A 15601-nucleotide genomic window follows, 5' to 3' on the forward strand; every position below is an offset into this window, starting at 1 on the left:
AAAGCAGAAGCTATATAATCACTCAAAGGTATGTCACTGAGGGAATTAGGAATCATAGACTCATTCACTCACTCACTCATTCATTATTCAACACATATTTACTAAATGCCTATGTACCAGTTTCAAGTTTCTTATAATAGATGCTGAGACAAACTCTGGCATGCAGGCTTGACTCATTTTTAGGGATCAACACCTATGGCAATGGGGGAGGAAGCAGGTGGGGCAGATGCAATACAGACCCATCAAAGCCTTTGCCTCAGGGAACTCTGACACTTTGGAGAAAACATGTCCATCAGAGTTTCTGTACTGGCAGAAGTGGCTGGGCCTTTACACCTTCAGCGTGATTAGTCTATGGAAATGGGCCACCCAGGGAAGGAAGACTGTGTTCCCAGAAGAGGCAAGTTTCTATACCTGAGGCAGACCCTGGAGGAGCTCTCAGCTGGAGATGGGTCTTTCCATGTCCATGCAGCCTACAGTGTACCAAGCACTGTCCTAAGCATTGAGAATACAACAGTCAAGTCAGATAACAAAGTTCAAACAAGAACAGATATTCTAGTGGAAGGTGAGACAGGACATTTTAATATCTAAATGAAAGTATAGCCATTAGTGGTAAATGCCACGATAAAAATGCATCATGATAGGGGGAAGATAGATCATGATGAAAGAAGAAGTGTTGGGTAGTGGTGTGATGGTTGTGCTATCTTCATTAGGATGATCAGGAAACCTCTTTGATAAGTGGCGTTTTAGTAGAAACTTAGAACCCTGCACATATCTGAGCCTGAAGGGGTTCCAGGCAGTCCACAAATGCAAAAGCTTTGAGGAACATCAAGGGCACTAGTGTGGTTGGAGTGATTCAGGAGAGAGTCGTTGGATATGAGCTCAGAAGGATAGCAGGGACCAGATTGTGGGGCCATGAAGCCATCATGGGAAGAGATAATAGAGATTACTTCTTCTATAAACACTCCCTCCAGTTAGTCACCCGCCCACCACCGCCCCCCCCCCTCCATTTTATAGAGGAGAAAACAAAATTCTATGGAAGTGTATGGTTAGTACAAATTTGCATAGCTAGGTAGAAACCCTAGAGCAGGTCAGAATGGAGACAGAAAACACATAATGTATCCATTAGGATGCCTTTGACTGCATCTCAGAGGAACTCTGGATTCAAATAAGATTCCACAAATGGAAATTTTATTAATTCACATTTATGGAAGACCAGAGTTGGGAGGGCCCTGGGCATATTTCCATGAGTGGTTCCAAAATGATAGTTCCATCTTTCCATCTGCCATCTTCAGTGTATTAGTCAGGATGGGGTAGGATATGCTGCAATAACGGACCCCAATTCTAGTGGATTTATGATGAAAAAGTGTATTTTTTCTCAGGCTACATGTCCATAGTGGGGCATTATTTTTATTATCTGTGGGCTCTACTTACTGTCGTCACTTACAGTCTAACAAAGCCACTTCCATGTAGAACATTGCTGATCACTATGCCAGAAGAAAATGAGAGCTTTAGAGTGTCTCGAAGTTGCAATTAGATGCTCTGGTTCAGAAATAACACACATCATTTCTGCCCATGATTTGTCGACCAGTTGGTACTAAGTCACATTCCCCTCCTACTCACTAATGAACCCAGAATTGCAATTCTACTATATGTCTGGAAGGTAGAAATATTTAGTGAGAAGCACTAGTGACTATGAAACTGAATTTCAGTTGCAACTAACCACTGGTTTCTGTCATGGGCCCCACCCCCACCTCAAGTTCATAACAGCCAGAAAAACAACACTCAAAAAAGTAGAGGAATTACCACTGGTTTTAAGAGCAAGGAAAAATCTCCCAGAATCTCTCAACAGTACCCTCATTTTGTATTGGCCAGAACTGGATCACATGTCCATTTTTAACAAATCACTGGCAAGAGAAATAAGATTATTATGGTTGGCTTAGCCCAACTAGGATTTACTTTCTAGACTAGAGCCAAGGATGGGGTCACTTTCCCCCAAACCTAAGGGCTATCTAGGTGTTAAAAAAAAGATGCTTCTTCCCTGAAATGTTTGACCAGTTCAGACCCACAGAGGAAGGACACTTCCACACTGTCAACAATTCAGGTATTGAAATTAGAAGGAGAAAGTAGGGAAATGGATGTTGGTAAGCAACCAACTTGGACTACTACCAGGAGGGCTGGAAGTGTCAGTAAAGGGATTAAGAAGTAAAAATTGGCAGTTACAAAATAGTCATGGAGCTATGCAGTACAGCATAGGGAATGTGGTCAATAATCTATATATATAAAAGCCTAAGTGACCTTCATGAGTGGATGATTGGCCAGTAGCTATGATGTGCACTGACCACCAGGGGGCAGATGCTCAATTCAAGAGCTGCCCCCTGGTGGTCAGTGCGCTCCCAAGTCAACCACCCGCAGACCTGCGCACCCCCCTTCAGCCCCCCACTCCTCGCCCGCTGCACCAATGGGTCCAATTGGGACTGGGTGATGGCCCAGATCGGCCCCGATAGCCGGCCAGGCCAAGGAACCCCACCCATGCATGAATTCATGCACCAGGCCTCTAGTATTGTAATAACTAGATATGGTGCCAGGTAAGTAGTAGACTTATCAGGGGGATCACTTTGTAAGTTATGTAAATGTCTAACTACTGTGCCATACACCTGAAACGAATATAATATTGAATGTGAACTGTAATAGAAAAAAAATATAGTATACTACAGTCAGGGTTGGAATAAATAACCCCTAAGGTCCTATCCAACTCTATGACACTCTTAGTGGCTGTGAGTGTCCATTATGGGCACAGGGGTACAGAACATATTTGTGGGTGGTGGCAGTCTGAGGAACCAAAGCAGTTCCCCTTACTCAGTGCCACTGCTCAGGTCTGATAGAGTCCCACAGGAGGAAGACACATTGGTATCCATTGTGAGGAAGCTCCCAGATATGGAGTGGGCAATTCTGGGATCACGAAGAGAGGTGAAAGCTCTGGAAAGAGGACTGAAGGAACTGATTGACTTAAAGCCTGCCTATCGTATGATGGTAAAGAGACTGTTGTAATTCCCAAGGGCATTCGCTTTTATCTGCTCTCTTGAGCTTGAAACCCTTGTGCTGGACAGCTTCACTTAGAGCTCTTCCAGGCACTTCAACATGCCCATCCCTACTGCTGTCCTGAACCCGCTCTTTTGATTATGCTTGTCATTTGCACGATGGGCACCAACTAACTGCCAGTAATTTACTTCATCCCTCCGTGGACTTTTACCTGGGATGTCAGAGCAGCGCCTCTCCCATCCAGTGTTCCCTCTTCCTGTTGACTTAGAGATCCAGCGGACATGTAAGTCTGACACTGTCTTCTCCTTGAGTGAAGCCCACCGGTAATTCCTGTAGAATAAATTCAAGTTCCTTGGCAGGGGATCAATGCCCTGCTGCCAGCTTTATTTGGAAGACTCCCTCAGAGTTTATGCTAATCCCCTGCTCACATAGCCTTGCAGCTCCGTGTCTTCCTGATTTTGCTAATGATGTCCCCCTCTGCTAGGAGTGTCCTTCCACTCTTGTTCGATGTACTAACTCTTCATCGTTTTCAAGGTTCTGCTCATCACCCTATCAAGAAAGCTGCCTTGGACTCCTCCTTCCCCCTCCAGGGCTAGGTGGGCACCTGTCATCTGTGCTCTCAGAGCAGCCCATGCCCACCTCTTCGTGGGAAATCACCACAATATGGTGATCATTTGTTTATCTGTACCCTCCATGAAGAGAGGGATAGTCTTACTCATCCTTTCTCTCAGCATGCACCCCATTGTCTGGTGGAGAGCAGGCACCAAATAAATGGTTCTAGAACAGGATCATTAAGAAAAGGGTGGCAGCTGAGAGGAAGTTGAGGGGATGGGAGGAGGAAGGGAATGGAGAGAGAGCAGCAAGTGGGGAGTTTGTGCACCTCTCATCCTCGGTTCAGTAGCTCCTTCTTGTGCCTCAGAATCTGTGTTCTCGCTGCAATGTATCCATTCTGCAGTTCTGAGGAGAGCCTGTCTTTCTCTCATGGGGGATCCTTGATTTGGGTCATGCATGAATGGGACCGAATAGACAGCCTTGGGGACAATCTCTACTCCGCACACTCTCACAACCTGCTCTCTGCCTTCAACCTAAGCCCTCTGGGCACAGGCACACAAGGCCAGGCCAGGCAGGCAGGATCCTGGCAGTGGCCACTGCTTTTTGTCCTCATTCCTCACCTCCTCCACCAAGGCATGCCAAAGAGGATGATTGTGGCTCCCTCTTAGGGTGGGTGGCCTCATGGCTTTGAGAGTTACACCTGGGACTCTTTCACAGATCAGATCAGCACCCATACCGAAACACCACCCTCTGCATCCCCTCACCCCCACCCCACCCCCACCCTGTCAGCTACATAGAGGAATTTCAAAACTCTTACAGGCTCAGACAGCGTTTCTAACTGTGCCCTAAAGCTCTGGAAATAGTCCTGGAAGGAGGGAAATAGAGGTGTTACCCAGCGCTGGGGCTTTGCGCCTGTGTGCATGTTGGAGGCGGGGTGGGAAGCAGTGTGCCCCAGGGGAAGAGAGTGTAGTCCCTGCTCACGGGTAGCCCGATAACCTCATATAAGCCACTTGACCCCTGGTCTCAGTTTAGGAACCTGTAGCAATGGGCTTGACCTCATCTCTCTGCAGCCAGCGCCGCCACTAGAGAGAGGCAAAGGCTTGCAGAAACCCCAGCTCCAGCTCTGGTGGCGCACAGCCCGAGCCCGGGACCCTGTAGGATGGGACCGGCCGCCAGGGCTGGACCAGGCAAAGGCAGGGAAGGTTTAGTCCTCCGCCGGCCAGCGACAGAGGGTACACTCCCGTCCTACTCCCGGGCCCCTCTTTGCGCGCCCGGCCTGGCTCGCCTTGTTGATGAACGGGTGTCCTGAGCTTTGGTGACGCGGAGCTGCGAGTGCCGCGAGGGGGAAGAAGCAGAGAGGAACCCCCCCTCCCACCGGGCGCCCGGGCGTGTGAGCGTAGGCGGCGGGGAGCTGAGCGGCTGCCCCCCCTCCTCTCGCGGCGCTCCCGGGTGTGCGGGAGTGCGAGTGCGTGTGTCTCCTTCGCTCCTCTCGCACACGCTCCGCTCCGGCACCAGTGCGGGCGGCGAGCGGTGGCTCCCGACTCGCTCGCTCCTGCCGCTGCGCTCCCGCCGGGCCGCCGCCGCCTCTGCAGTCGCAGCAGGGCATGGTGAGTGAGGTCCGGCCGCTGCGCTCCCCGACCCCGCCGCCCGACCCCCGCGGCAGCCGGGTCCGTCCCAGGGAGCCCGCCCGCGGCGGGAACGCGCTGCGGGGCCGGCGGTCCAGGGCTCGGGCAGCGGCGCGACGCCCGGAGGGGCGACTCGGGCGGCTCGTGCGCCCTCCGTGGCCAGCGCGCCGGGCCCGTCTCGGGAGTGGGCTCGGAGCCCCTCCCGGCCCGGAGCCTCGCTCCTCGAGGGCTGCGCGCGCCCTCCGCTCTCCACCCGCCTCCCGGAGCAGCGGCCGCTCCCCCCCTTGACCGGCTCCCTCTCTTGTCCCGCAGGACCCGCCCGGACGGGACCACGCTGCCCCCGCCTCCCGGAGCTGCGCTTCGGGTCCCGCCTGAGCCGAGCCGAGCCGCGCGCGGGGTGCCGCCGCCGGCGGGGGATGGGGCTGCCCGGGAGGCGCGCCGAGCCCGCAGGGGGAGCGCGGAGCCGGCGCGCAGCGTGAGAGCCAGCAGCCCGCGCCGGGCCGGTCCCTTCCGTGCGCACGGCGCGCCCCTGTCGCCTCTGCCGCCGCTCGCGCCCCGATGGCGCCATCGCCCCGGCGCCGCTGACCGCCCCGCGCCGCCAGCCGGGCCCGCGCGGCCGCCCTCCGAGCCCGCCGGCCAGGGAGCGGCCTGAAGCTCCCGCGCCCGCCCGCCCGCCCGCCCCGCCATGGCGCCGCGGCGCCTCCTGCTGCTGCTGCTCCTCTCACCCGAGTTCCTGGACCTGCTGCCCGGCGCCCACGGCGCTCGCGGCCGCGCTGCCAACCGGACCCTGAGCGCCGGCGCCCCTGCCGTCGGGGGCCGGCGGCCCGGGGGCGCCCTGGCCCGGGGCGGCCGCGAGCTGAACGGCACCGCCCGGGCGTCCGGCGTCCCGGAGGCGGGGAGCCGGCGGGGACAGCCCGCGGCGGCGGCGGTGGCGGCGGCGGCGGCTGCCAGCGCGGCCGTCACCTACGAGACGTGCTGGGGCTACTACGACGTGAGCGGCCAGTACGACAAGGAGTTCGAGTGCAACAACAGCGAGAGCGGCTACCTGTACTGCTGCGGCACCTGCTACTACCGCTTCTGCTGCAAGAAGCGCCATGAGAAGCTGGACCAGGGCCAGTGCAACAACTACCAGAGCCCCGTGTGGGTGCAGACGCCCAGCACCAAGGTGGTGTCGCCGGGGCCCGAGAACAAGTACGACCCCGAGAAGGACAAGACCAACTTCACCGTCTACATCACCTGCGGGGTGATCGCCTTCGTCATCGTGGCCGGCGTTTTCGCCAAGGTCTCCTATGATAAGGCCCACCGCCCGCCGCGGGAGATGAACATCCACAGGTGAGAGCTTCTTGCAGCGGCCCGCCCCCAGGCTCCTGGAACCTCACCCCTCTCCATACTCTTAACGCGCTTCCCTGGTCCCTTTCGATCTCAGCATCCCGGGGTCCCTCCTGACTCTAAAGTCACATTCACCCTTGCTTCCTTGACCTGCCATAAATCAACGCCTCTTGTGCTTGAGGCGGTGGGGGGATTTACAGAGTATAGTGAGGATTGGCGGGGTCGGTGAAGCTTGAGTGTAAGAATTTTACACATTCTGTCATCCTGGGTGAGGGTCCAGGGCGTAGTTTTTATGGCACTTCGGTGTAGGCTCTTAATACATTTGGTTTTCTGAGTCAAACTGGAGCCTCATCCTCAGTAAAGGAAACTGACCAATGTTGGAAAAGAGTACTCACGGAAAAGAGTACCAAGTGACTTAGTGTAAACTGGATGGTATGAGAGATGGGGGCGATATGTTGACCAAGGGCAGATGGTGTCTCCTCACCACAGCCTGCCGAGTGGGCTGCTTATCTTTCCTGCTGAGCCTGGAGGACTTGTTCTTTTAAACCCTGTAGGCAGAACTCTGAGTTAACACTTCTTGCTGTGCTAAACCTGCTGGGCATCTTTCACTGCTGAAAACTGGGAGGCAGTGGGGGCAGCCTCCCACCAAAACTCATGCCAAGAGCTCAAAAGGTGTTTGGTAGTCCATGGTTTCACCCTGACTGCCTCCCACCTCACCTCCTGCCTCCCCGTGAGCCCCCTGGGAAGTCAAAGCAGCCTCTTGTTGCTACTCTAGGAACAAAGCACCCAGGAGATATAAACTTCGTTTTGCTTCCAGTCCCCTCGCGATGATGAATGGCTGGACGTGGTTCACCAGAGTCCTCTCAGGGAACAAACCCTGCCCTGGGACAGGCCTCCATGTCTGGCACATGATGTGTGCACGGCCTTAGGAACCGGGACCACCTCTCCGACCAGTCCTGCTTCTGAGTTTATCCATCAGGCAGCCATCCTGAGCCAGAGACCTGTTTGTTATTCTTTTGTCCTGAAAACCCTCTTCCCTCACTGCTGGGGACATTAATCACCTGTACCTTGATGAAGAGAGAGAGGCAGAGAGACATTTCTGAGCACCCCCCCCCCTCCCCTGTGGATGTTGAGAAAAAACGATGCTCCCTGGATTTGAGTCAAATCCTCCGAGTGTGGGTACTTCAATGCTGACGACTCGGGTGCTGGAATTAGGGCCCTTCCAGGAGCCCCGTTTATGACGCTTGCTCATCACCGAGAGGTGCCACTGCCCTCCGTTCCACTCCCATCTTATTTCTCAGGTAGTGAGACTGTGTCCGCACTGGTCCCGGGAACTGATGGAGGAATTGTGACGAATGGTCTGTGGTCAGTGCAGGTTCTCAAATGCAGAAGGCAGGTGGGATGGACAGCAAAACAAGAACACTCTCTCCTCTGGGTCTTGTCGGAGGAAGAAATTCTTTCTGGACAGGGAAGGAAAGCAGAGAGGGATTTGCCTGTGGGCAAGCGCCTTCCTGAAGCAGAGGTATCTGGTCCTTATGGCTCCACCTCTGCTTCCAGCCCCAGAGGCTTGTCTCCTTTTCACCTCCTGTGGTCCTGGCTTCTGATCACACCTTCCCCTCTGGCTGTGGCCTTTCGGTTGATTCCATAAACCTTTGTTTGGGATTCTTTCTTCTCTGAGTCCTTGTTCTCTGCTCTTGTAGAGGGAGTTGCCCCCTGCCCTGACCTTGCCACCTCCTGCTGAATGTACTCATCATCACCTAGAAGGGTACTGGTGGTGTTTGGAAGCTGGCGCTGGCCCTGGCCGGTGTTCTGCTGGCTTGTGGCCCTGGAGATGTCACTGGCCCCTTTTGGTGTTTTCTCCCCTCCCTGTTACACTGATCTCCTCCCCTCCCCGAACCAGGGCACATGGTGTATGGCTCTGTGGTGATGCCACCGGGGGCAGTTTCTCTCTGGAGTCAGGGCAGAGAGGTAACCATGGGAAAGGAGATGAATTTCAGCCCTCAGACCATTATGTAAATACGAGATGTTTCTCCCTCAGCTTCAACTCCTGATTTCATTCAGTTCACAGCACCTCTTCCAGCAGCTGCAGTCTCGCCTGACAGTGCTTCGGAAACCATCATACTGGTGCTGGTTAGGTAGGGGACAATGCCTGTCTGTGTTTGGAGGGGAAGGGAGACAAAGCATGAGAGATCCATCGAGGACACCCCATGAGTGACCTTGGGGGGGCTTATTTTTCAGTTTGGGGTAACTCAGGCACAGCAGCATCGCATCTTGACCTCTTCCCAGGTGTGTCAGGGTGAGTGTGCACGCTTCAGGGAGCTGCTCTCGGACTCCTGGGGGTGCATGGTACCACGGCTCTGCTCGTTTGCTCACACTTCAGAGATCGCCGTTTGCTATTTCAGGGAGTTTAATGTGCAGCATTCTTGTTGGGGAATTAGGTAGGGAAAAGGAGCATGTGAGGGAGATAGGTAAATATTTATCCCATGATGAGTTCTCCCCAGGGAGAAGGGGGAAGAAAGAAAGTCTACTCTTCAGAGGGCAGTGGAGGAGGTGGGATGTGCATGTGCTTACATATTCCTTGAAATAGTTCAACAAAGACATTTGCTTTCTGAAAAGGCAAGGAGCTCATCCTTTCATTCTGATGTGATTCTCTGAAGGTGGTAGCTGAGCAAACAGGGTGAGGAGGCTGGGTGAGGAGCCCCCAGATCAACCGCCTGCTTCCTCCTGGGGTTTCCAGCCTGCCCATGCGCACGCGCACACACTCCCTAGGGCAGGGCTACCTCTCACCTCCCCAGTCCCTTCAGGGAAGAACAGATTTAAACTTTTCCAGAATTGACTAGGCGTTGCCATCCTGCTTCAGTGGGAGAAGTCAGTGTCTGTAGGAGAAGCTCTCAGCTCTCTTGTGATCCTAACAGATGAGCACAGTCGCACTGAGCCAGGAGGGGAAAGAGACAGAGGAACCCCATGATCTGGACCGGGAGTGCCACACCTGGAGAAACGGGGGTGCCCACCTTTACCAATTGCAACCCCTTTTCCCACCAGGATCCCCACCTCACCTTCTTCTTTTCACCTGCCCCGGAGGCTCAAGCTGATGGGCCTCAGGGGTCCACTGGCTTTAATGCAGTGGTTCTCAACCTTCCTAATGACGCGACCCTTTAATACAGTTCCTCATGTTGTGGTGACCCCCAATTTCATTGTTACAAATTGAACATAATGAAAGCATAGTGATTAATCACAAAAACAATATGTAATTATATATGTGTTTTCCGATGGTCTTAGGTGACCCCTGGGAAAGGGTCGTTCGACCCCCAAAGGGGTCGCGACCCACAGGTTGAGAACTGCTGCTTTAATGTTTCAGGAGCAGCTTCTGCAGTGCTTCCTGGGGGCTGTTCCATAAGGGGCTGTTGATGTTGTTGATGTTTCCCAGGGCCCGGGTTCTGCCCGGGGAATGCCGGAGGACACTGACTTCTTTTTGACATTAATTCCATACCCGCGTCTCACGTTTAAACCTGTTCCTTCCTCCAAAGGCTAATTAACAGACGGGTTGGGAAGCTATTAGGATGCGTTAGATGCTGTTGGTGAAGTCAGAGCTGCCCTGGGTGCTCCCACTGCCTGCTCTGTGATGGAGGGGACGGAGGAATTTGGGGGCGGGGGTGGAGACGTGCTCAGGGCTGTGGGAAGAACAGCCTGAGGAAATGTTTTTAGGCAAAAGGAAAAGTATTTGGAAGTGACCCTTACAGACTGAAAGGGTCCTTCATCTTCTGGTTCCTCTGCTTATTTCTAGAGGAATCAAGGGAGCACTCTGTCCCCCCTCTCTCCCCTCCAGGAATTAATTACACACCCAAAGCCCTGATTTCCCTCACAGGCCACAGCACCACAGCACCATTTGCTGACTGATTTAGTGAGTTCTCTTCTCGGGTGCCTGGGCAATGAATTGTCAAATCACCCAAACACTCCATTTTTTGAAGCACTGTGGGCTCATTATAATGAATTGATCTTAACAGAGAGTCAACTTGTTTTTTTGCTTCAAATATAGCAATTGGAAGGAAAGAAAAAGAACATCTTGCCTTGGACTGAAGGTCTTAGTCTTGCATGATTTCCATTTTATCTTTGAGTAAAAAACAAGTACATGTCGGGAAAGCAGTGAGACTGTGGGATGCTTTAGGAAGGCTCGTGGAGGAGTGGGTAGGGAAGGACACCAGGAAGACAGAAAGTAGCAGAACCAGGAGCAGGAGGAAGGGGTCGGGTGAGAAGTGGGCGGTGCTGCTCAGGCCCCGAGCTCGGTTTCCCTCCGCCGCCTGCAGCCATGTGCATGTGTGTTCATGCAACAGATGCGCCGTGCTCACTGCTGTGGGCAAGATATGATTCCAACTGGAAAGTGGATGCTACCTTGGACACATGAGGCTTTAATTAGTAGGTCAGCCATGCAAATACTTTTCCAAAAATTCCTAGACTAGGCAATTCTCCCTGGTATGTTACTTGCTGTCTTTACGTCCTCCGCCACCCAACCCCAAGCCCAGAAGGCAAGCACATTTGCTCCTCTTTCCATGCAGGGGGCTCAGAACACATACATTTGAAGGACTCTGCTGCTAAGATACCAAGAGTTTACCCACAGTTGTAGGCTGGCCCGGCACAGGTAGAGGAAAAATCCAGTGCATTCTTTTCAATCTATTTTAATGAGAGGTCAGATTGACTGTGCAGTCGATTCATATCAATTGTGCAGGAAGCAGTGGTGAAGACAGCTGAAAAAGTGAGCTGATTGAAAGAGGTTAATTCACTGGCCCCAGCCAGACATGCCCATGGGTCCGGAAAAGAAGGGAATTGCACCAAAGGAAGCTTCATTCTTTAGTTTCACTGCGCGATTCCTCAGGGCCAGGCAGGATTGTTGCCTTTAGATCTGCACTCTGGCTCCTTTTCCGTGGTTAGTGAGAATCTCCACCACTTGTTGGAACCAGCACCAGCTGAGGCTATTGGATGTCGCCATTCTCCCCCCCCCCCCCCCGCCCCGCCTTCCCCGCCCCCCTCCTCCTTCTGGGTCGTGCATGGTCGACTTTTGAAATTGTGGTGAATTCAAGTGCATTCTGTCTTACAGTTGTTGTTATATCCCTTGACAGTACATATCTTGTGGAACCACACCATTGTGGTTTGAGGTCACTTGTGGATAAGAGGTCTGAGATGGGTGATGGGGTGGGGGACTCTGACAGACTATGTCAGGGACTAGGTTAAATTCATTTTTAAAATGCCTTCTGCTGGAATTGTTTCCCTCTTTTCTCCATCATGGGAAACGAACCCATGATTTTTCCCCGAGTCACGTTTATGACCTCGCATTTTTAGCATCTTCTTTTGCAGACATTGCAGATAGGGAAGAGGGCCTGGTGGGAGGGTTGAGCAGCAAACCCTCGGAGGCTCTCAGGCCCTCGAGAGCAGGCTTATTTCAATCCCATTCAGGGCAGTTGCTAACCCTGTATATTATTGTTATTCTTCTTCTTATTATTATTGTTATTACTACTCTTCTCCTCCTCCTTCTTCTTTAGAAGTTAAAGCAGAATGTTCTGCAAAGGCAAAGGAGTATTCTGTCATCCATTACAGAATCATAGAATTTTTATTGCAGGAGAGTCATTTAACCTAACTCCCCCATTTTATAAGTGAGACAACTGAAGTCAGGGAGGTGGGGTTCAGGGCTGAGGTTTCCTAGCGAGTGGTGTGGGCACTGGTCTAGAGGCTAGGTGCCTGTGTCCTAGGCCAGCGTTTCCTTCCTAGGTGCTCCACCTCATTCTGCCCAATGAGAACCTAGTCTGCTTTACTCTGCACACACATGTCTTAGTCATCACTGGATAACTTGCAGATTAGAGATGTGAGTGACAGCTGCGTTCCTTCTCTTTTCCCCCTACATTTTTTAGCCTTTTCTCATTTAGTTTTCCCATTCACTAGAATCATTTCCGTTGGTCTTCCCTGGTCCCTTCGCCGTTTCTCCACATATCTTTTTAAAAGGGCAGTACCTTGATCGAAGCATCAACCTTTAATAAGATCTGAGTAATGCAGACCATTGAAGGAGGAAGATACAGCGCAAGCCAGAGAGTTGTGAACCCGGGTGACGGGTCACTGAATCAAACTGTGGGCGGAAATCTTAATGAAAAACCGGGGCTGTGAATGCGTTCTCTCTCTCCCAGAGGTGGGCGAGGATGCCGAGACCTACCAACCCCTGACTTTCAGCTTTGTAGACACCAGACACCTCGAGGTGTGTGGGCCTGTGTGGGGGTGATCCAGGTTTGTCCTCCAGGATGGCTCCTGCACGTCCAGGACAGCTCTGTGAGTCACAGGAGCGCATGCACCGTGCCAGTCCTGCCCTTTCTCAGCTTGGGGCCAGGACTGCATAGGTGACTACAGGTGAGGGGTCCAGAGAAGCTTCAGGCAGGACGGCTGATGGAGCTGGACATCTGGGTCCAGTCATTATGTGAATTTAATGTCGGTGGCATGCCTTTGGGGGCCTTTGCCTGCAGTGTGCCTGGGTCTTCCTTTGAAAGAACCAAGACATAGGTTTCCTAATGTGCCGTCCTTTAGGCACTCACCTTGGGAGGAGGCACACTGGTTCTTTCCCGAACACGTTGCCACAGTTCCCTTCTTGGGAACTGTGCCTTCAGAGCCAGTGGCATGTCATTGTGACTCTGCGATGGCAGCATATTTGTATCCTCTCAGGGTAGATTCGATGCATGTAAGCAGCAACAAGTCATGGGGCTGAGGTCGATGAATAAAATAGCTGATCAGCTGGTTATTCATCAGAAGTAAGTGCCTCCAGTAATGAGACCCGCTCTCCTGGGAGCGGCGTCAGCTGCCGCCAAAGGCAGGTGCCCAGGAGGGGCGTCCGGTAATGAACCGCAGCCCCACAGGCCAGGGCTCCGCTCTCCCCGATGACCACTTTGAGGGCCACTTCTCACATGGAGGGATAATTACTGGCCTTAAGAAAATCAGCTTCATGCCGCCTTACTGTGTCAGGCAGGGCAGGCAGTGGGGAAACTGGGAGAGGGGAAAAGAAAGGAGACGAAGGTGCAGAACACAGCTCAAAGGGTGGGGGCTAAAAAGAGAATCTCCCACAGTTCTGCTGGAGACAGTAGGCAGAGAGCTCAACTTAGATTCCTAATTTGATTCTGAGGGTAAAGGGATCCAATTTCTTGGGGACGCATGTGGCCAGGCATGGGGCCAGAACCAGGTGGTCTCTGTGCCCTCTCTTCTGTCCACCTAAATGTCATCGCATCTGCATTTTGGCATTCAGATGAGGTCACCGCGTGGTCCAAACAGCCATCGATGGAGCAGAAATGTTGGCAAGCTCAGGAAGATGGGCTTCCCAGGGGGGCCTTGCCAGCAGATTCCTAATGTGCACCGACTGTGCCACCCCCCAGACCCTCCCCAAAGTTCATTCTTTTGACCAGAATGATCATGCCCAGCAGCACAGGTGGGGCCAGCTGAGTTTCAGGGCAGGTGACAGGGGCTCCAGGTGCAGCAGTCCTCATTCCTCTTTGCAGCTGGGAAAGCCACAGGCTGTGCGTGCGGGGCTGGGCACTGGCGTTGCTCCCACTGCATGGGCTGGGGCAGAGGCTCTGGCCCTGCTTGGTCCCTGAAGAGCACTCGTGGTCATGCTGGGAGGAGCCAGTCCCGCTATGTGGCTGGGGAGCCCCTGGCCTCTGCTCAAGTGCCAGGAAGGGGGATCATCTCCCAGGACCTTACAGAACCTCAGCCCTCTGCAACTCCAGACAGCCAGCGGCAAGGAGGACCTGAGATCTCAGTTAGATGTGGCCTCAAGCCACATGCATAAAGCAGTGAGGGAAACACTCGTAAGAGCTCCATCTCCAGGGCTTGCCCCCAACCCGGCACCTGCTAAGCGCTGGACTGGTGGTGTCTCGCTGCGTCCTTCCATCACCCTCTAAGTATAGGTGCTCATCTAACAGATGGGGAAATCAACTCGAAGAGGCTTAGTAACTTGTGAAAGGTCACACCTCAAGTACATTGCTGGGCTCTGTCTCCTTTGGGGGCCAGCAGGGCAGCTGGCTCTCATCCTCCCCGATGTAAATAGTCAGTGATACTCAGATTACTTGAGAAAGCAAAGACCCACCTGCTCATGCCCTGGGACAGGTTGTCACAGGAAGGGATGGGAAGATAAATGACCTTCTGATCAGGGTACTTCAGGGCTAGTGACCCTCACTTAACACTACATGCTGGGCATATGGAGCCCCAGGTGTTAAAAGGGCTCTTTTTCAAGAATAGATTATATTGGCTAAGATAGTGAAGGCAATTTAAAGAAAATGTAAAAACCTAAACCAGAATGAAAAAAACATAAACCCTTTCCCTTAATCAATAAAGAAATTTTTTTTTTTTATAAAAAGAAAAAAACATAAACCCCTTTTACAGAATTGAAAGAACCCCGGGACGATTCTGCGTGAGACCGAGCTCCTGAGAGTGATGAGAGAAAAAGCGACCTGGGGGGAGAGGATGGACCTTGGGCCGTTCCCAGTTTTATTACGGAGATGCACAGCTCACAAACAGCCCCATTTATCACACTTCCCCTCCCTGCCCCATTTCTACCAGCCAGCACTGTGCACAAGACACAGAATCCTGGCCAGCTCTCGTCTGCTCCCTGCTCCAGTTCTGTTCTTTCCTTCTTGATTCTCTTTGCCCTGCTTCCTGATTCCTTCTGTTTCTTGTGCCCTCAAGCCCTCTGTCCTGAAAGGTACGAGAAAAGGAAGGTGTCCTGGGAAACCCTTAGAGCCCAGGTTTTACTCTCAAGCTCGGTCCTCAGGGTCCACGGTGGTGGGTGGTGGTGATGACCTTGGTGGTGGTCAGTGGCAGGGCTCAGACTGCCTGGCCTGCAGCTCCAGGGCACTCATTCAGTTGAGGTGGGGGTGGGAACCGTGGCCTTGGCTCCCCCAGGGACATGGCATTCTTGAGCAGGGTTCCAGCCCCCACCCTGGCTCATTCCTACTCCTGGTTAGAGGACAGGAGAACCCTGGGTCCTCCTTGTGGAAGCCACAGTCCCCTTCTCAGAACTCATGGAGGCTGCATCC

At 53.0% G+C, this 15601-nt stretch overlaps 1 protein-coding gene across 2 annotated transcripts in view; it reads left to right on the forward strand.

The window, feature by feature from the left end:
* Positions 1 to 5901: 5901 nt before the first annotated feature.
* SHISA6 (shisa family member 6) overlaps positions 5902 to 15601 on the forward strand; it is a 292588-nt gene continuing 282888 nt past the window's right edge. For both annotated transcript variants that reach the window (XM_036341895.1, XM_036341896.1), the window contains exon 1: positions 5902 to 6548. In XM_036341895.1, coding sequence (XP_036197788.1) covers positions 5902 to 6548 — 647 coding nt within the window. The remainder of the gene's footprint in view (positions 6549 to 15601) is intronic.

The sequence above is a fragment of the Myotis myotis genome, unplaced genomic scaffold (genome assembly GCF_014108235.1).
Source record: "Myotis myotis isolate mMyoMyo1 unplaced genomic scaffold, mMyoMyo1.p scaffold_m19_p_17, whole genome shotgun sequence".
Classification (NCBI taxonomy): Eukaryota; Metazoa; Chordata; class Mammalia; order Chiroptera; family Vespertilionidae; genus Myotis; species Myotis myotis.